General features: G+C 45.7%; 1 protein-coding gene across 6 annotated transcripts in view; it reads left to right on the top strand.

The window, feature by feature from the left end:
• LOC129862144 (neuron navigator 2-like) overlaps positions 1-20889 on the top strand; it is a 90582-nt gene that overhangs the window by 58458 nt on the left and 11235 nt on the right. For 2 of the 6 annotated variants that reach the window (XM_055933520.1, XM_055933519.1), the window contains exons 9-24: positions 942-1382; positions 1716-1781; positions 2585-2745; positions 3062-3241; positions 6523-6575; positions 7241-7264; positions 7923-7997; positions 16145-16228; positions 16332-16455; positions 16613-16770; positions 18095-18270; positions 19018-19098; positions 19577-19730; positions 19945-20095; positions 20220-20317; positions 20422-20517. In XM_055933520.1, coding sequence (XP_055789495.1) covers positions 942-1382; positions 1716-1781; positions 2585-2745; positions 3062-3241; positions 6523-6575; positions 7241-7264; positions 7923-7997; positions 16145-16228; positions 16332-16455; positions 16613-16770; positions 18095-18270; positions 19018-19098; positions 19577-19730; positions 19945-20095; positions 20220-20317; positions 20422-20517 — 2122 coding nt within the window. The remainder of the gene's footprint in view (positions 1-941; positions 1383-1715; positions 1782-2584; positions 2746-3061; positions 3242-6522; positions 6576-7240; positions 7265-7922; positions 7998-16144; positions 16229-16331; positions 16456-16612; positions 16771-18094; positions 18271-19017; positions 19099-19576; positions 19731-19944; positions 20096-20219; positions 20318-20421; positions 20518-20889) is intronic. The other 4 variants (XM_055933521.1, XM_055933522.1, XM_055933524.1 and 1 more) reach the window with 4 other exon arrangements.

Here is a 20889-nt window from a genome sequence, read left to right as displayed (position 1 = left end):
TTGAATCAACGTGGAAAACTCATTGAATTTGCAAAAAAGAATCAACGTAACTTTTTAAATAAATCCAATGACATGACATTTTTTGTTGATTTCACGTTACATTCACAATAGTTGACAACTCAGTCAAATGTAAATCAAAACTAGACGTTGAACTGATGTTTGTGCCCAGTGGGTTATGTGACATATTCAGGCACAGTGCAAACTGATTTTAGTTGGGACAATCATCACATCAGCGTTGTAGTAACATTAAATAAAACTGAGAGCTCTTGGCTTATCGGGGTTTCATGACGTTTTTTGAAGTCTGCCCATGAATCGTGAGTGATTTAAAAGGCTTGGCTTATCACTAGGCCTCTCTTGATATAATGGCCTATCAGTGGTCATTAAAAGCAGGACGACAGGGCCCAGACTGAGGGTCCAGTGTTTTCTCTAGCTTAAACCCAGTGCTGGGCTGACTGGTGTTGCTTTATCTGATGCTGCTGCTGCTTGGACTTATCTAATTAATTGCCTGATGAGGTAATGAGAAAATAGAGCATCTGTTTCCCCTCAGTGGTCTGAGAGTCTCCCTTCTCATTTAACCCTTGATTATTTAATGTTGTCCAAGCTAATATGGCGTCTGTAGGACACACTTTACATCCTGCTTTAATGTAAATGACGTGTTGATAAAAAGGCGTGGTAGAAGATGTATGATAGCTGCTCACACGGACAGCCATACCGGACCAGCGAATCAGAGAGATGGATATATTTGTCTTGTGATGATGTGATTATACCATGAAGTAGGGATTGTGTTGTCGTGGCAACGTTATAATACGCACTTGTTTCACTTATCTTTGCATTAAGGAGTATTTTAATCAAAGATTACTTCAACAATTCCCTGCTTAAACCCATTTACCATTTAACTCTCCTCTCACTCTTCTCCTTTGCTTCCTTCCCGTGCCGTCCAGACTGTTCGGAGGCAAGCAGGCTAAGCAGCAGGCCCCAGTCACCACCGCAGAGAACATGAAGAACTCCACCGTCATCTCCAACCTCCACGCCAACTCTGGCCAGCAGGGTGGCGCTCTGGACTCCCCCTCGGCCAGTAGCGGGGGCAGTAGCCCTCTGTATGGGGGTGGAGGTCGCCTGGGTGTGGAGGCCCACTCCCTCTCCCCCCTGGCCTCCAGTCCCAGCTCTGCCCTGTCCACCCCCTCCCACAGCCTGGCCTGGAGCAGCACCCTGAGCAGGGACACTCTGAGCCCCGGCTACCCCTCCCTCAGCAGCCTTGCCACCAGCAGCGAGTCCATCGACCTGTCTCTGGGCAGCGGAGGCCACGGACACCACGGCCCTGGTCACGACACACTGCCAGCCTGCGTCAGGAACAACGGCATCAAAACTGGCTTCTCAGACAGGTAGGAGTGGGTTTGGTTTAGGAGCTGCCAGGTGTGGCTATTTGTTTTAATGTCGGCTACATGCTCTCCTCTCTTTTCTTCCGTTTGTATCTCAACCTTCGATCTGTTGTGTTCATGAGGGTTTAGTCCCTTTCTAACAGTAGAGTTTGAGTGGCCATATTGATGATATAGGAGATGATAGGAGACTGACTCCTAGTTGTTGGTGTAATGAAAGCATGGATTCTATCTTGACTGTTGATCTCTCTGTTTCCCCGTTCTATCTGTGCTCCTCTCTCTGTTGTTTACCCTTCCCCCCTAACCCCCTACACCACTAACCCCCTCCCTTCCCCCTAGCCTTAGCCCTCTCTCCTCTCCCTTGGGTAGTCCCAGCCGAAACACTTTACCCCGGAAACAGGACAGGTAAATGTGTCTATATGGAGTTAGGCTTGCTTGATGGTGAAACAGCTGCCTGTGTGTAGTGTCCTGTGTTTGTGAAGTGAAGTGACTGTTGGATGTTATCGCTGCCTCCATCTCTTTCACAGCATGCATATTGCCATCTGCTGGCTACACTGGGAAGGACAGGGCTGGAGTCTGAAACCTAATCTTGAGATGTATATCAAAGCGTATAGAACTAAGAAAGATCACACCACAGCTGTGAAACTTCTATAGGTAGCTGTTATCTGTAGCTGTGTCCTGTCTATATGTTTTGTCTACGTGTTCAGAATGGCCACACACCTACCTCCACCAAACATGAATCTATGTTTAGGTTTTTGGGCTTCTGTGATTAGATGTATATTACACCCGTTGTTTTACTCAAACAAGGGCTGAACTCCCAAAACACATCTCTGTAAGCCACCATTTCCTTGAGCAGTTTACTAAGGAAAATAATACATACATAAATGTATTTTTTTAAGTATTTATTTTTGTATAATGTTTTTTGGGGGGTGGTATTAAGTATTGTTTTCATGAACGTACATTGACGTACAACTTCCACCTGTATCATACAATATATGATGCATGATCCCATGCTCTGTGATTTTGTAGACCATGTTGTGATTGTCCACCCTGCACATTATCACACAGCCTTGATGTTAACCATGTGCCTCCCTGTCTACCAACAGCCTAGGTTATTATCATTATCTGTGCAGATTGTGACTTGCAGCATTCACACAAAGATGTGGATGTGAGGTGGATTTTCAGCATCTCCTGTCATCTCTCTGCAGGTACGGCCACCTGCCCCAGCTACGTAGTCATGACGACCCCCGGGATTGGCTGCGTTCCCACTCTGCAGGAGGTCTTCAGGAGTCTTCCGCCAGCTCACCCTTCTACCCCACCTCCAGCCTCACCTCGCCCTCCGGAGCCCGCTTCAACTTCTCCCAGCTTGGTAGGTGTAGCCTCAACCCTCCCTACTCATCACTTTGATTAGCACTGTTGGAACAGTGATAGTCATCACTGCACAATTAACTAAATATTGTGTACATGCTGGCTTAATGTTTCGTCTCTCTCAAGAGACTTCTCCGATAGTAGCGGTGATGTAAGGAAAAGTAGTAGTGATTATATCTGTTATGTTGTATTGCACTCTTACTTTCCACTATGAGTGAAGAGTAAGAGACAAACGGCAAATATCTGATCAATGCCCTCTGTCAATGTCTGTTTTTAAGATATTCTTTGACCTTTGTTATGTGACGGTTGTGTCCCAGCAGGCAGCCCTACCACGGCGGCACAGATCAACCTGGCAAACCTCCGCAGCGGCCTGGCCAATCAGGACGGTTCGTATGACCCATACAGTGACCCCCGTCTGAGGAACTCGTCCATGTCTCTAGAGGAGAAGAGTCGCACCATGACCAGCTCTGGGTCCTTCAGAGAAGGCCTGGAGGAGGGTAAGACAGACTGACATACCCCTCCGTCTATCTGCTATCACACAGAGCCTCAGAGAAATTGAGAGTTTGGGACTATAAGGTTCTAGCTGCATAGCCGTGTTCTGTTCAATGTTCTCTAACTATATAGTACTCTAAATACTCCAATTCATGTTGTTAAGTTCAAAAGAATACCAGATAAAAATCACTGACACCATTCAAACCAAGAATCATCTTTTTGCAGAAAGAACCTTATCGTCCCAAGCTCTCGAAATGCAGGTACATGTATTTCTTTGTTAGATGACTTCCACTCCACATGCATGTGTGAACTTCCATTTTACTTCTGAATGGATTATATTTCCTTTAAAAAATCGAGCCATGCTTGCAGATTGTTGTTTACTAAGAGGGTTTTTTGAAAGCCTTTTTAACAGGGCACTATTGAAAGACATACTTTTTTTAATTTACAAAATTAATGTTTATTGAATCCACACGCTTGTTCAACCAACCATTTAAATCACTAGTGAAGTATTTCATTACCTTTATTATTCCAGTCTTTCCACACGTTTACAGTTGAATTGGGACGTACAAAGAAGCAGTTTGTTCGATGTATGTACATAGACTGAGGTTTGATGATTGACTACACTTCTTTGGCTGAATGGCTTTGTGCTCTTGTGGTTTATTGCTTGTCCCGAGGCTCTCTCTTTAACTGATCCCTGTATGATGCCAGGTTCTTGGCTGGTGTTGGCTGTTGATTTGTTCGTGTCCAAGGGCAAGTCTCAGAGTCACGTTGAGCTGTGGTGTTTTGGCATGTAGGCCAAGGTTAGGAGGAGGAGGAGAAGAAGGAAGAGAAAGGCTGATAAATATCTCCTCTCCCATCGCAGATTGACATCTGACTCAACACCAGCTCTACAGACCCGCTCTCTTTCCAGACAGGAGCAGGGCACAGGGCTGTGTTTGATGGCACCCCAGTGCCTACTTTTCTACTTTAGATCACAGGTGATAGAGTAAACCTGGGAAAATATCTGCTCTGACCACAGTACATGTAGATGTACTCTACCTTCTTTTAGTACTCCTAAATATATGTTTCAGAAAAGACAAGCATCCATTCCCAACTTGAAAAATGAATCCAACGTCCTAGCATGTAAAGGTGTAGTCTGGGATTTGTAGTGCAGTTCAATGGTCATTTCAAAGAATAATATAGGTAACTGCCAAAATAATGGAAACACTTGATAAATGAGGGATACAAAGTATATTGAAAGCAGGTGCTTCCACACAGGTGTGGAATTAACATCCCATCATTCATTACCAGCTCTACATATATAAGAAATATGAATGTGTTGAACATCTCAAATTGTTTGCATAGTCAACTTACACAGAGCTCTGAAACACACACTTATCCCACCAGAAATGCAACAAGGGGTCTTTTCATAGTCCTGGTTAAACCTGGTTTCAAAAAACAGATAAAGCAACACCTCGTGGCACAAGGCCTCCCCCCTATTTGACCTAGATAGTGTGTGTGTATTTGACCTAGATAGTTTGTGTGTGCATTGATATGTAGGCTACGTGTGCCTTTTTAAAAATGTATGTAGTTCTGTCCTTGAGCTGTTCTTGTCTAATGATGTTCTGTATTATGTCATTCTGTATTATGTTTCATATTTTGTGTGGACCCCAGGAAGAGTAGCTGCTGCTTTTGCAACAGGTAATGGGGAGCCTAATAAAATACCAAAATACCATCATGCTTTGGGTCAGGTATACAAATGCTGGGCAGGCCCTGTTGCCTATTATTTTGGCTACCATGGCTAGAAGAAGAGATCTCAGTGACTTTGAAAGAGGGGAGACTGTTGGGGCACGTTTGGCAGAAGCTCCAGTGACAAACTGCTCAACTTGCTGATATTTCACAATATGCCATTGCCGTCTCAGTCACCAGATACCAATCCTATTGAACAATTACGGGAGATTCTGTAGTGGCGCTTGAGACAGCGTTTTCCACCAATGAAAACAAAATGCCAAATGATGGAAATTCTTGTGGAAGACTGGTGTCTCATTCCCTACCATCTAGGGCTCCCGAGTGGTGCAGCGGTCTAAGGCTTAGTGCTTGAGATGTTACTACAGACACCCTGGTTCAAATCCAGGCTGTGTTTGGGAGTCCCATTTGGCTGTGATTGGGAGTCCCATTAGGGCAGCTCACAATTGGCCCATGTTTGACCGGTGTAGGCTGTCATCGTAAATAAGAATTTGTTCTTAACCCAATTGCCTAGTTAAATTAAGGTAAAATAAAAAATTATCCATCCACACACGTCAATGAACTCTGGCACTTGAATCAGTCTGGAGAACACGCTCTGGATAACTAGGGCTTGTTTTTACAAAGGCAGCTAAGCATTTCGTTAAGTTTGGCACATCCCCTTGCTGTCGTTTTAATCCTGCAGGGATATTGTGGTTCCATTAAATGATGATGAATGAAGAGAGAGAGGCTGTGTTATTGTTATGGCATTGACAGTACTCACTAGAGAATATGTAAGGGATAATCAACAAGGGCCTATGCGTTCTGTGGAAATTAACGAAGGACTGTGTTCATTTGCAGGTAGAAATGTGTTTTGGTTTACTAGATAGCTACAGTAGTTGCCTTGGTAACCAAACAAACAGACTTGCTAATTAGCTAACCAAACCATCAGTCCTAACTTGCTATTATGGAAATCAAATTCAATGTTTTCAATTCGAGTTTTGCTTTCAAAATCAGCTCAAACATAGAACATGTAAGAATGAACCATAGCCATTGAATCTGCCATGCTCATATACCGTGCGTTATGGGGAATTGGGGCGGCAGGTAGCCTAGTGGTTAGAGCATTGGACTAGTAACTGAAAGGTTGCAAGATCGAATCCCCAAGCATGATGAGGTGTAGGTTAATGACTGCTGGTAAAGTGTGAACGCATCATACAGTATGTCTCACAAGGGAGATGTTGAGTTTGGACATGTGAACTGTAGAGTTAGCCAGAATGGTGCTGCTGTGTGGGTTTCAACCATATCAGCACAATTAAAGTGTAGGCTACAAAGTAAACTAGTTACAGTAACAGTGACACACACACACAAGTTCAGCACCTCTGTTGTAAATGTTCAGTCAGGGGACCTGTTCATGCATGTTCCTGTTTCCAGTCTTCAGGTTGAGATGAATCCCTGCTTACATGGATCATACACCCACCACTGGTTGAATCAAAGTTGTGACGTGTAATTGACGTCTGTGCCCAGTGTGCCATGAATGATGTCGGCAGATGAATGAGTTGAACGTTGTGTTTTTGTTTCTCTCCAGTCCACGCCTCCTCTGTGTCTCTGGTGTCCAGCACTTCGTCTGTCTACTCCACGGTGAGCGCCACTCCACTGACTATCCAAACACATGGATATGCTAAGGGCTGGTTTCCCAGACACAGATTAAGCCTATGCCTGGGCTAAAAAGTTATTTTAATTACAATTCTTCAAGCATGCTTTTTAGTTTAGGACTAGGGTTAATCTGGTTTCCATTAGCTTCCATAGCCACAAAGTCAGATTCTCCAGCCACAAAGTACAAATGAGCTCCATTTTTGGTCTAAATTTAAGGTTACACTCTTAGAAAAAAGTTCCAAGAGGAACTCTTAGAAAAGGGTTCCAAAAGGGTTCTTTGGCTGTCCCCATAGAATAAACCTTTTTGGTTCCAGGTAGAACTGCTTTTGGTTCCAGGTAGAACTATTTTGGGTTCTCTAAAGGGATCTACCGGGAACCAAAAAGGGGTTCTTCAAAGGGTTATCCAATGGGGATAGCCGAAAAACCATTTTAGGTTCTAGATAGTGTAGGGTTAGGGATAAGGATAAGGTTATGTCTGAATTGACTGCTGAATTGCGTTGCTAGTTAACTGTGCTCCTAGGGATTCACTGTAGCCTTAGATGGAAAATGAATATGTTCAGATTGTTTGTCATGTCATCTTATCCCATGCATACTCTGACATGCTAAACCCTATTTGTTTCCTTCTCTTTGCTCCTCTTCTATTTCCATAGCCTGAGGAGAAAGCTCAGTCCGAGGTAAGAACAACTTTGTGTACTTTACTTTCACACAATGTGACACCATTGATTCGTATCATAGCCTTTTGTGATATGTAACATATTACACCATACTGTGACCTAATTACGAGGGCCCGGACTACTGCATTTGGGGCACCGGGGCACTGACCTATGGGGGCCCACCACCCCTAAATATCATTTTTTTTTACTTACTGCATTTCAACACATTTTGCCATGGTGCAGAGAGAAAAATGTACAGTTTTGCTATTCTACACATTTTCTCATGAGGCTAAGAGAAAATGTTGCTATTTTAAAGCAAATGTCCTGCTATTCTATACATTTTGCCATGAGGCTGAGAGAAAATGTTGCTGTTTTAAAGCAAATTTCCTGCAATTCTACACATTTTACTATCATATGCTATCTGATTTAATTTATTTTGAAGGGTTTGGGGGCCCACGTAGCAGTATAACCATTTATGAGCCCTGAAGTTATTTGAGTAATACAAAGGCTTTGTTAGCAGCTGAACATGTACCGACTGACCCAGCTGCCCCGCAGGAGCAACTAAATCCCTATCATTCTTACTCAAAATACTCTGTTATATTCAATGGAATACATACTACTGTATCATGTATGGTATGTATCGTATTTCCTGTAGATAAGCATGTTTTTCTGTTCTCAGATTCGTAAACTGCGGAGAGAATTGGACGCCTCCCAAGAGAAGGTGTCTGCTCTGACCACTCAAATGAGTGCTAATGTAAGTATGATGGCAAAGGGTTACTATGCTTTGCACTGTGGCTCTCATTGTTATGCTATACTGGTAGAAACTGTATGTAATGTCTTGGTTGTGCTCAATGGAACTAATTTGTGTTCATGTTGCATATTACCAGAATTTAAAATATCTAGAAGTCAAAGTGTTCCAGCATTGCGGCTGGTGTTTTTTTTGTTTACCTTTGCGTGGCTGCCTAAAGCACATTGAACATGACACTGTGTAATGGTCTGAGAGGGGAAGCATTGAACATGACACTGTGGAATGGTCTGAGAGAGGAAGCATTAAACATGACACTGTGGAATGGTCTGAGAGAGGAAGCATTAAACATGACACTGTGGAATGGTCTGAGAGAGGAAGCATTAAACATGACACTGTGTAATGGTCTGAGAGGGGAAGCATTGAACATGACACTGTGGAATGGTCTGAGAGGGGAAGCATTGAACATGACACTGTGGAATGGTCTGAGAGAGGAAGCATTGAACATGACACTGTGGAATGGTCTGAGAGGGGAAGCATTGAACATGACACTGTGGAATGGTCTGAGAGGGGAAGCATTGAACATGACACTGTGTAATGGTCTGAGAGGGGAAGCATTGAACATGACACTGTGGAATGGTCTGAGAGAGGAAGCATTGAACATGACACTGTGGAATGGTCTGAGAGAGGAAGCATTGAACATGACACTGTGGAATGGTCTGAGAGGGGAAGCATTGAACATGACACTGTGGAATGGTCTGAGAGGGGAAGCGTTCAACATGACACTGTGTAATGGTCTGAGAGGGGAAGCATTGAACATGACACTGTGGAATGGTCTGAGAGGGGAAGCATTGAACATGACACTGTGGAATGGTCTGAGAGGGGAAGCATTGAACATGACACTGTGGAATGGTCTGAGAGGGGAAGCATTGAACATGACACTGTGTAATGGTCTGAGAGAGGAAGCATTGAACATGACACTGTGGAATGGTCTGAGAGAGGAAGCATTAAACATGACACTGTGGAATGGTCTGAGAGAGGAAGCATTGAACATGACACTGTGGAATGGTCTGAGAGAGGAAGCATTGAACATGACACTGTGGAATGGTCTGAGAGAGGAAGCATTAAACATGACACTGTGGAATGGTCTGAGAGAGGAAGCATTAAACATGACACTGTGGAATGGTCTGAGAGGGGAAGAATTGAACATGACTGTAACGATACTCTAAATCCTCCTCCTCCTCAGACGAGGAGAGGAGAGAGGGATCTGAAGACCAATATGCAGCGAGGTATGATGACATGATTTATTGATTAAAACAAAACACGACATAGACAGAAAACGAACTATACTTGAATAACTACAAAACAACAAACGACGTAGACGCACCTGAACATAAGAACTTACGTATAACGAAGAACGCATGAAAACAGGAACAGACTACATAAACCGAACAAACAAAACCGAAACAGTCCCATGTGGCGTAACATCACACAGACACAGGAGACAATCACCCACAAACAAGCAGTGAAAATGCCCTACCTAAATATGACTCTTGATTAGAGGAAAATGCAAACCACCTGCCTCTAATCAAGAGCCATACCAGGCAAACCGAAACCAACATAGAAACAGATAACATAGACTGCCCACCCAAAACACATGCCCTGACCATAAACACATAAAAAACAACATAAAACAGGTCAGGACTGTTACAGTACCCCCCCCTCAAGATGCGCACGCCGGGCGCACAAGCACAAAGTCCAGGGGAGGGTCCGGGTGGGCAGTTGACCACGGTGGTGGTTCCGGCTCAGGACGCTGTCCCCATACCACCATAGTCACTCCCCTCTTCTGTCTACCCCCTCTAATGACCACCCTAACACTACCCTCCCCTAAATAAACAGCTAGCACCGGGACAAGGGGCAGCACCGGGACAAGGGGTAGCACCGGGACAAGGGGCAGCACTAGAACAAGGGGCAGCACCTGGATAAGGGGCAGCACCGGGACAAGGGGCAGCACCGGGACAAGGGGCAACACCGGGACAAGGGGCAGATCCCAGCTGAAGGACTCTGGCAGGTCCTGTTTGGACGGCTCTGGCAGGTCCATGCAGGCTGACGGCTCTCGACGCTCATGGCAGACTGACGGCTCTCTACGCTCATGGCAGGCTGACGGCTCTCGACGCTCATGGCAGGCTGACGGCTCTCGACGCTCATGGCAGGCTGACGGCTCTCGACGCTCATGGCAGGCTGACGGCTCTCGACGCTCATGGCTCTGACGGCTCTGGCTGCTTATGGCTCTCTGACGGCTCTGGCTGCTCATGGCTCTCTGACGGCTCTGGCTGCTCATGGCTCTCTGACGGCTCTGGCTGCTCATGGCTCTCTGACGGCTCTGGCTGCTCATGGCTCTCTGGCGGCTCTGGCAGATCCTGTCTGGTTGGCGGCTCTGGCAGATCCTGTCTGGTTGGCGGCTCTGGCAGATCCTGTCTGGTTGGCGGCTCTGGCAGATCCTGTCTGGTTGGCGGCTCTGGCAGATCCTGTCTGGTTGGCGGCTCTGGCAGATCCTGTCTGGTTGGCGGCTCTAGCGGCTCCTGTCTGGCTGACGGCTCTAGCGGCTCCTGTCTGGCGGATGGCTCTGTAGGCTCATGGCAGACGGATGGCTCAGATGGCGCTGGGGAGACGGATGGCTCAGATGGCGCTGGGGAGACGGATGGCTCAGATGGCGCTGGGGAGACGGATGGCTCAGATGGCGCTGGGGAGACGGATGGCTCAGATGGCGCTGGGGAGACAGATAGCTCTGTAGGGAGGAGAAGGAGAGACAGCCTGGTGCGTGGTCTAGGCACCGGCTGCGCTGGAGAGGAGGAAACAGCAGGAGAGAGAACCCGGAGAGACAGCCTGGTACGGGGGGCTGCCACCGGAGGACTGGTACATGGAGGTGGCACCGGATATACCGGACCGTGAAGGAGGACACGTGCTCTTGAGCACCGAGCCTCCCCAACCCTACCAGGTTGAATGAACCCCGTAGCCCTGCCAGTGCGGCGAGGTGGAATAGCCCGCACTGGGCTATGCAGGCGAACCGGGGACACCACCTGTAAGGCTGGTGCCATGTACACCGGCCCGAGGAGACGTACTGGAGACCAGCTACGTTGGGCCGGCTTCATGGCACCCGGCTCGATGCCCAACCTAGCCCTCCCAGTGCGGCAAGGTGGAATAGCCCGCACTGGGCTAAGCACGCGTACTGGGGACACCGTGCGCTTTACCGCATAACACGGTGTCTTACCAGTACGACGCCTTCTACCTCCACGGTAAGCACGGGGAGTTTGCTCGGGTATCCTACCCGGCTTTGCCACACTCCTCGTGTGCCCCCCCCCCAAGAAATTTTTGGGTCTTACTCACGGGCTCCCAACCGCGTCGTCGCGCTGCCTCCTCATACCAGCGCTCCTGGGCTGTGGCTGCCTTCTTCTCCTCCTTTGGACGGCGATATTCCCCTGGTTGAGCCCAAGGTCCTCTACCGTCCAATATCTCCTCCCAAGTCCAGAAATCCTTATTGCTCCGTCGAGCATTCCCATACCGCTTGGTCTCTGTATTTTGGTGGGTGATTCTGTCATAGCTGCCGCTCTCCTCATCCTCAGATGAGGTGAGGAGAGAAGGATCTTCAGACCAACATGCGGAGTCAGGGAAATATGCCATCTTTATTTATAAACAATGATGAAGATGGTGACACGAAACAAAACAAAACACTTTCAAAACTTACAAAATAACAAAACGATGTTGACGCAACCTGAACATAAACTTACATAGACAAACGTAAACTCACGAACAGGAACGTACATCGAAACAGACGAACAGCCAAACAGCTCCGAAAGTGAATATATCGAACACAACGACGAAAGACATCACAGGAGACAATCACCCACAAACAAACAGTGTGAAAACACCTACCTTAATATGGCTCTCAATCAGAGGAAATGAAAACCACCTGCCTCTAATTGAGAGCCATATCAGGTCACCCTTAAACCAATATAGAAACAGATAACATAGACTGCCCACCCAAAACACATGCCCTGACCATAAACACATAAAAAACAACATAAAACAGGTCAGGACTGTTACAATGACACTGTGGAATGGTCTGAGAGAGGAAGCATTAAACATGACACTGTGGAATGGTCTGAGAGAGGAAGCATTAAACATGACACTGTGGAATGGTCTGAGAGAGGAAGCATTGAACATGACACTGTGGAATGGTCTGGGAAGCATTTAACCCCATATCTGCTCTATCTGCTCTCTGAATGCAAACAAACACAATGGCCCAGCAGTAACGACCTAATGAAATGGTGCATCCTCTGGCCCGCATCCACACTGGTCATGTGATCTCACAACAGAGATTTCACAACAAAGCAGGTTGGAGGTTCCTGCAGTTGTGGAGACTTGGTGTGGAGTATGAAGGCTGTAGCCCCATGTAAGAGCACTCATGTTAGGCTGCTAGAGTATGGCCTGACCCTAACAGCCCTACGAGACAGACCTGCACTAGGACCTGACTGACTGACTGAATGACTGACTGACTGACTGGCTGACTTACCAAGAATAGACGGTTTGGCTGACAATGTCACAAAAATGCATTGATGTAGCCGAAAGGTATGCATTGTTTAATTCTGAACGGTCATATAGCTAGCAACAATGACAAGAAGCCGCCATGTGGGGAATCGTAGGTGGCTTTTAGCTAGTTTTATCTTCTTATCCATACCATGTCTTGTTTTGAGGTGTTTTGAGTGATGTCATGCTAATATGTCAAAAACTTTGCAAGCTAGCTAACCAACAACTCTAACAATGTATTTGAGAGACAAGTGCTCATTCTGCAAATGTATTTACAGTATGTTTTCAATAAACATTTGGAGATTAAATATACAGTGCATTCAGAAAGTATTCAGACCACTTAACTTTTTCCACATTTTGTTACGTTACAGCCTTATTCTGAAATTGATTAAATATGCATTTTTTTAATCAATCTACACACAATACCCCATAATGACGAAGCGAAAACAGGTTTTTAGACATTTTTGCAAATATATAAAAAATAAAAATACCATATTTACGTAAGTATTCAGACCCTTTGCTATGAGACTCGAAATTGAGCTCAGGTGCATCCTGTTTCCATTGATCATCCTTGAGATGTTTCTACAACTTGATTGGAGTCCACCTGGGGTAATTCAATTGATTGGGCATGATTTGGAAAGGCTCACACCTGTCTATATAAGGTCCCACAGTTGACCGTGCATGTCAGAGCAAAAACTAAGCCATGAGGTCAAAGAAATTGTCCGTAGAGCTCCAAGACAGGATTGTTTCGAGGCACAGATCTGGGGAAGGGTAACAAAAAATGTCTGCAGCATTGAAGGTCCCCAAGAACACAATGGCCTCCATCATTCTTAAATGGAAGAAGTTTGGAACCACCTAGACTCTTCCTAGAGCTGGCCGCCTGGCCAAACTGAGCAATCATGGAAGAAGGGCCTTGGACAGGGAGGTGACCAAGAACCCAATGGTCACTCTGACAGAGCTCCTCTGTGGAGATGGGAGAACCTTCCAAAAGGACAACCATCTCTGCAGCACTCCACCAATCAGGCCTTTATGGTAGAGTGGCCAGACGGAAGCCACTCCTCAGTAAAAGGCACATAACAGCCCACCTGCAGTTTGCCAAAAGGCACCTAAAGGACTCTCAGACCATGAGAAACAAGATTCTCTAGTCTGATGAAACTAAGTGTCACGTCTGGAGGAAACCTGGTACCATCCCTAAGGTGAAGCATGGTGGTGGCAGTATCATGCTGTGGGGATATTTTTCAGCGGCAGGGACTGGGAGACTAGTCAGGATCAAGGGAAAGATGAACGGAGCAAAGTACAGAGATCCTTGATGAAAACCTGCTCAGGACTTCAAACTGGGGCGAAGGTTCACCTTCCAACAGGACAACGACCCATAAGCACACAGCCAAGACAACGCAGGAGAGGCTTCAGGAAAAGTCTCTGAATATCCTTGAGTGGCCCAGCCAGAGCCCGGACATGAACATCTCTGGAGAGACCTGAAAATAGCTGGGCAGCGACACTCCCCATCCAACCTTGCGGAGCTTGAGAGGATCGACAGAAAAGAATGGGAAAAACTTTCCAAATACAGGTGTGCCAAGCTTGTAGCGTAATACCCAAGAAGACTCAAGGCTGTAATCGCTGCCAAAAGTGCTTCAATGAAGTACTGAGCAAATGGTCTGAATACTTATGTACATGTGATATTTCCGGGGGGGTTTTTGCAAAAACTTCTAAAAACCTGTTTTTGCTTTGTCATTATAGGATACTGTGTGTAAATTGAGGGGGGGGAACTATTTAATCCATTTCAGAATAAAGCTGTAATGTAACAAAATGTGGGAGAAGTCCAGGGGTCTGTGTACTTTCCGAATGCACTGTAGTTTACATGTTGTCAACTATCTAAGCCAACCCTGTCTGTTTTGCCCCATAGTTGCAAACACGTCAGTTTTGTTGCTTAACAACCAACCCGTCTATACTCCTGGAGCTAATCTGTGCAGCTTGATAGTGGAGCAGTCAGCCAGCCACATGCCCCAACACCAGCGCCTCTGTCCAGATCTGTTCCCCGCATTCTCTTCTGCCTTCAGCTTATGTTCCGTGGAGGACGGGCTCTTGGCTGTGATAGGAATCAGGACGTGTTTACTCATACCTCTGTGTGATGATCAGAAGCTCAGAAGCTATCAGTCTTCAGCATCTGTCTGCTATTGGACTCATACTTTATCAAAGGCAGACTGGTCCCTGGCTGGGCTTGATCACCTTGAGCTGAGGAGCTTTAACCATGTCAGCGAGAAGTCCCAGGGCCAGCAGCCCGGTGGCGTGGTATTCCCTGAACCACTACCCGTCCCTGGGGAAGGAGGCAGCCAGAGAGAGGGCCAGACGCCAGCTGCAGCCCATGCTGAGGCACCACCAGGGGGACAGCAACACACAGCAGGACCTCACTGAGGTGGGATCTGACTGGCACCTCTGGCTACCAGTATAGGGAATAATATGGCTACGTTGTGGGCTGTAACTAGAGGTAACTAGAGTTCAGTGGGTCTGTCCTAGATATGTTTTATCAGAGGACACACTCGTCTCTGTTGCCTTTATCTTGATGTTCTGCTTTTGTTTTGGCTGGAAAGCTGTTAGTTATCAAACACCAGGAACTTCATATTTGATTTCATGTTTGATTTCAAAAGTTGATAATGCTTTGGTTTTTCAGTGGAATGTAAATCAATTGCTCTGATTTTTTTATTTGTAAAGCATATCAACAACATCAATGCATAAGATAATGTGTCATATCTGAAACCAACCTTTTGAAATCCAAACACCTGCGGTGTGTAATGTTTGCATTTATCTTCTAAAACACAAGCCGTCCATTGATTTCATGCATATGAGTTGGTTTCTTTGGATGTTTATTATAGCCAAACAGACGGCATACTGAGCGAGTCTACAGTCTCTTTGTACATCTTCATCATATTTCCAACTGCGTCATTTGATAACGAGCATGACTTTTAGCAGCATGTTTCTACCATACCTGTATCTCTACAACATATAACAGATACTGGTGATTATTTTTACTCTGCATATGAGATGAAAACATCCTAACCGTATTCCTCTTTCCTTTGTCCCCAATGTGCTCATCTGTGGCTGTGAGAAGATTGCAGGTCTCTGGTTTCACTAAGGCAGCTGAGAGCTAGCTAGTGTGTGTTAGGACTTGTGTTGGCCTCATGTTGATCTCTACCAGGCTGCTAAAACATGGAACCCTGCCCAGACAGCTACTGTAGCTAGCTAGCCGTCAGAGAGCCTGCCCCATCACCCTTTACATCAGCATTGATCCATTTCCAACATGTTCTGACCTGTCATTCTTACTCAAAATACTCGGTACACCATGACATAGCAGCCATTATCACCTGTGTATGTTTTGTTTTGGCTCTGTGTATGCATGTCGTGAAAAGTACATGGGTGTGTTCTCATGAGCAAGACCTTTACCGAAAGCGGCAGTTTGTTGCCCTTTTCACAGCCTTGAGATGGGATTACAAATGACATTGTCAGCAGGTCAATTTGCTTACATTTCTCATACATGGATCACTAAATGTGAACTGTTGTGTGTATGTCTTCAGGATCACCTGGTAGCAGCATTTGAGCAGAGCTTGGGGAACATGACCATCCGACTCCAGGGACTTACCACCACGGCTGAAGGGAAGGTATGGACTGGGGCTGTGGTCTGTTTCCTTTGAAATTTGTCCGTCCTTCCTTGGATGGATGGTGGAGCTAATTGTGTTGTTTTATCATGTTGTTGTGTTGTAGGATTCTGAGCTAAACGAGCTGAGGAAGACCATAGAACACCTGAAGAAGCAGAATACCACAGTCCAGGCAGCCATCAACTGTGACATCAATCTCCCAGAGCCCTCCTGCAACGGTGATAGGTCAGGTGAGAAGTTACCTCCCACATCACCATGGAAACACAACAAGGATGCATGGTTATTGCCTAGTGAGAAAGGCATCTGACTCAGACTCTGAATGGATTCCAATTCTATGTCATCATCTGGTCCCTGTCTAATCCAGTCACTTTCTTGTGTATTCCATAGCTTCAGCCAATGAGAGCTCCCAGCCTCAGCCGGACCTGCGTATCCACAGACAGCACTCATCTGACAGTGTGTCCAGCATCACAAGCGCCACCAGCCACTCCAGTGTGGGCAGCAACCAGGAGCTGGACTCCAAGAACAAGAACAAGAAGAAGAACTGGGTAGGTCCTCGTCTGTCTGTCTGTAGCTGGCTGACTAGCTAGCTGTCTGTCTGTCGCTCTGTGTGTGTCTGTCTGTCTAATCTGTAATGTGTTTTTGCCCTTTCCTCCAATCCTCCTGATTGTCTCAGCCTCCTTGTGCAGGAGCAAAGGTGAATATGCTTATTGCTCTTAGGGAGCTCTTCTAGAAACTGGACTGTGAGTGGAGTTCTGTGAGCCGTTCTCTTATTGCATATGAAAAACCGCAAACAAACTGCACGTTGCTACAAAAAGGTTTAGTCTGTAGTCTGTTATAGTTAGATACAAGCTTAGGTCAATGTAAAAAAAAAATGTGCCTGTATAAAAGGCAGATGTGTGTATATTCTGGTTCAACATGGCCTGTAACCTATGAAGTCAAATTAAAATGTCTGTGTGTTCTTTTGTCCTGATATAATAAGGCTGTTGCGTGTGTTGGAGGGAAGGTGAAAGATGACTATGTATGCAGACTGTCCACAGTGATGATACTTGTACAGATGTACTATCTTAATTTGACCAGTTTCTCACAGCAGTAAAATAAACCTGCAGCAACAGGAAATGTGAATTATTATGTGTCTAATAATTAATGGACATTTTTGTAGGGGTTGTTATATTTTTTGTTAAAATACATCAAGTCTGATATTTTCAAGTGAGAATGACAAACTTTAGAAGCATTTTTAATCTGTTTAAATGAAAATTATCTGCAACAACAGTGTGATCAAATTAAGATAGGACATCTGTAGCTATGTATAGGTTAGAAGTACAACTGTGGAGTACCTGACTATTTGACCACAAGGGGGCAGACGGCTCCTGAGTTTAAATATCTAAATCTGCCTTTTAGTGATTGAGTAGTCATGTCAATTAGTGAGAAGTTGTCAAAGTGATATCTTATCCTCTCTAATAGCCTGGTGTTCATTCCCTGTGTGTAGCTGTGAGTTGTTTGTTTGCATTCAGTCTCTTTAGTGAGCTACCTTGTGAACAGCCTAGTCTGTCCCTAACACCTGTACAAGGTCGTGGATTATTTATGTGAGCTAAAAGTTGAAGTTGTCTATGATCAGCATGCTGTTTTGTCTTGTATTTTTCCTCTTGTGCTCTCCTATGGTGTGGCAGGTTTATGAGGTAAGATCACACACTCTTTCCCAAAATTATTATTGCTTGATCAGATGGAGACGGTGAAAGAGTAGAAGTTTATAAATGCTTTGTGTACAAGTTTTTCTTTCGACTCCCTGATGTGTCTGTGTGTTTCACTATGTACTCAGGTCTCTCTGTTTTCTTCCCTGCTCCCTGTTCCTCGCCCTGTCCCTGGCTGCAGCTACGGAGCTCCTTCAAGCAGGCATTTGGGAAGAAGAAGTCGCCCAAGTCTGCGTCCTCCCACTCGGACATTGAGGAGATGACCGACTGTTCCCTGCCCTCCTCCCCCAAGCTAACAGCATATAACTGCTCCACCACCTCTACACCCATGCTCCAGAACTCCCACTCCAACTCTTTGTGAGTACCTGGGCCCAGACCAATAGACCATCAGACGCTCACCTGTTTATAACTGGGAGGAGATAGTGGATCATAATAGAAGCTCCCTGTTCCCTCAACTCAGGGGTCGGGAGTCAACTCAGTGGTCAGGAGGATTACATTACCATATTAATGATTACAACTGAGTCCCATAGTGTCTGATACAGCTATCTGAACAGGTTAAAATATACTATAGAAGTCTATGTGTACAGTATATATATATACACCAGTACCCCATATACACCAGTACCCCATATACACCAGTACCACATATACACCAGTAACCCATATATACCAGTACCCCATATACACCAGTACCCCCTATATACCAGTACCCCCTATATACCAGTACCCCATATACACCAGTACCCCCTATATACCAGTACCCCCTATATACCAGTACCCCCTATATACCAGTACCCCATATACACCAGTACCCCCTATATACCAGTAACCCATATACACCAGTACCCCATATACACAAGTACCCCATATACACAAGTACCCCATATACATTAGTACTCCATATACACCAGTACCCGCCATATACCAGTACCCCATATACACAAGTACCCCATATACACAAGTAACCCCTATATACCAGTACCACAAGCATAGCTGTGTGTGCGTGTGAGCATTAGAGACTGCATGGCCTCAATGTTTTAGTCCCTAGTTGGATGTTTGTATTGAATCTGTCCCTCTCTTGTCCGTCTGTCTGTGTTTCTCTAGCCCCATTCTCTCTCCCCTGTCTGTTAGTGGGCGTGGCCGGGGCGGTAGCACTGGGGTGTTGAGGACTAGGTCTCTGGCTTGGTAATAGAGTGTGAATAACGTCTGTAAACCCTCATTCACTTTATGATCAATTCTGATGATGAATAATCCTAACAAATGGCCAAGATGCACCAAGTGATTATCAAACCAATTAATCTCAATGTCATCACTCATGCCTGTTGTGCTATTGAAACTAGAATGAAGGAGCCAATCACACATCCTTCACAGGACCTTCATCTTGTCCTGTTTACTATTGCCTGATTGCCTGGACCCCTATCTACAACACAGTGATTCAGGGCCTCTGGATTAACTTGGAATAAGCAACAATATTTCTTGGCAGTGACAAAACATGTACTTGTATAGCATGTTACTGAGCTTTTGATCACTGTATGAAAAGGATAATTGTCTGATAATTGTCTGCAAGAGAATGTGCTTCATGGGATTTTCTGGGGATGTGCTCTTGAGGACTGGCCTTCTGTATAACCCTGAACTGACCAGACTGTCTATGTCTTGTCTGTAGGATCTCAGAGTACACAGACAGCGAGGCGGAGAAGGTGATGGGGCTCCGCAGTGAGCTCCGAGACAAGGAGATGAAGCTGACTGACATACGCCTGGAGGCCCTCAGCTCCGCCCACCAGCTGGACCAGCTCAGGGAGTCCATGAACCGCATGCAGGTGAGGGTGAACATAACGTAACCACATATGACCATATGACCAATGACATAGGACATGATGAGGGCCTGGAGGTTTCCCTGACCTTGTGACCTGGGGAAAACTCCACACCCTATAAATGACCACTCAAACATTGGCCATCACAAAGCACATCAAATAGAAAGTGGTGAGATGCTTTGAGCTGTGTTTGACCTGGTGTGTTCTAACCTGTCCTCAGGGCGAGATAGAGAGGCTGAAGACCGAGAACGACTGCTTGAAGATGGAGAGTCAGGGCAGCTGCAGCAGAGCAGCCTCACAGGCCTCAGTGGCCTCACCCTCAGCTGGCCAGTCAAAGCACGGCCTCGCCCTAACAGAGTCCACCAGCCTCGGTAAGAGTGAGTGTGTGAGTAAGTGATCGAGTGTGCATGTTTTAGTCTCTGTGCGTGTGTGTGTGTGTGTGATTGTTTGTAGTCCGGTTTGCAGTAGTCAACATCTATGTCCCTGTCTCTGTAGACATGCTGTTGGAGGACAACGGGGACGGTAGCTCACGGAAAGAAGGACAACACGTCAAGGTGGTCGTAACTCTGGATGGGGACACCAAGTGGAAAGAGGTACCAAACTTCTTACATTTCCAACTCACAAAAAATTACAATGGCTACCAAATAATGTATGACTGTGCCCATATTTGTTCTTAATATCGTATCTTATTTTATAGGACCGTAGACCTCGTCAGTTCCTGATTGGTTGCATTGGTGTCAGTGGGAAAACTAAGTGGGATGTGCTTGATGGGGTGGTCAGACGTCTCTTCAAGGTAAATCAACAGGCACTAAAAACTCTGGTAGAGGAGTGACTAGTTACACCTGTGTTTGATGTGTGATTCGTCCCTGTTCAATCAATCAATCAATCAATTTTATTTTATATAGCCCTTCGTACATCAGATAATATCTCGAAGTGCTGTACAGAAACCCAGCCTAAAACCCCAAACAGCTAGAATGCAGGTGTAGAAGCACGGTGGCTAGGAAAAACTCCCTAGAAAGGCCAAAACCTAGGAAGAAACCTAGAGAGGAACCAGGCTATGAGGGGTGGCCAGTCCTCTTCTGGCTGTGCCGGGTGGAGATTATAACAGAACTATGCCAAGATGTTCAAAAATGTTCATAAGTGACAAGCATGGTCAAACAATAAT

Source organism: Salvelinus fontinalis, chromosome 9 (assembly GCF_029448725.1).
Source record: "Salvelinus fontinalis isolate EN_2023a chromosome 9, ASM2944872v1, whole genome shotgun sequence".
NCBI classification, from domain to species: Eukaryota; Metazoa; Chordata; class Actinopteri; order Salmoniformes; family Salmonidae; genus Salvelinus; species Salvelinus fontinalis.
The sequence above is the reverse complement of the archived record's forward strand: the minus strand, read 5'-3'. Positions and strand labels throughout refer to the sequence as shown.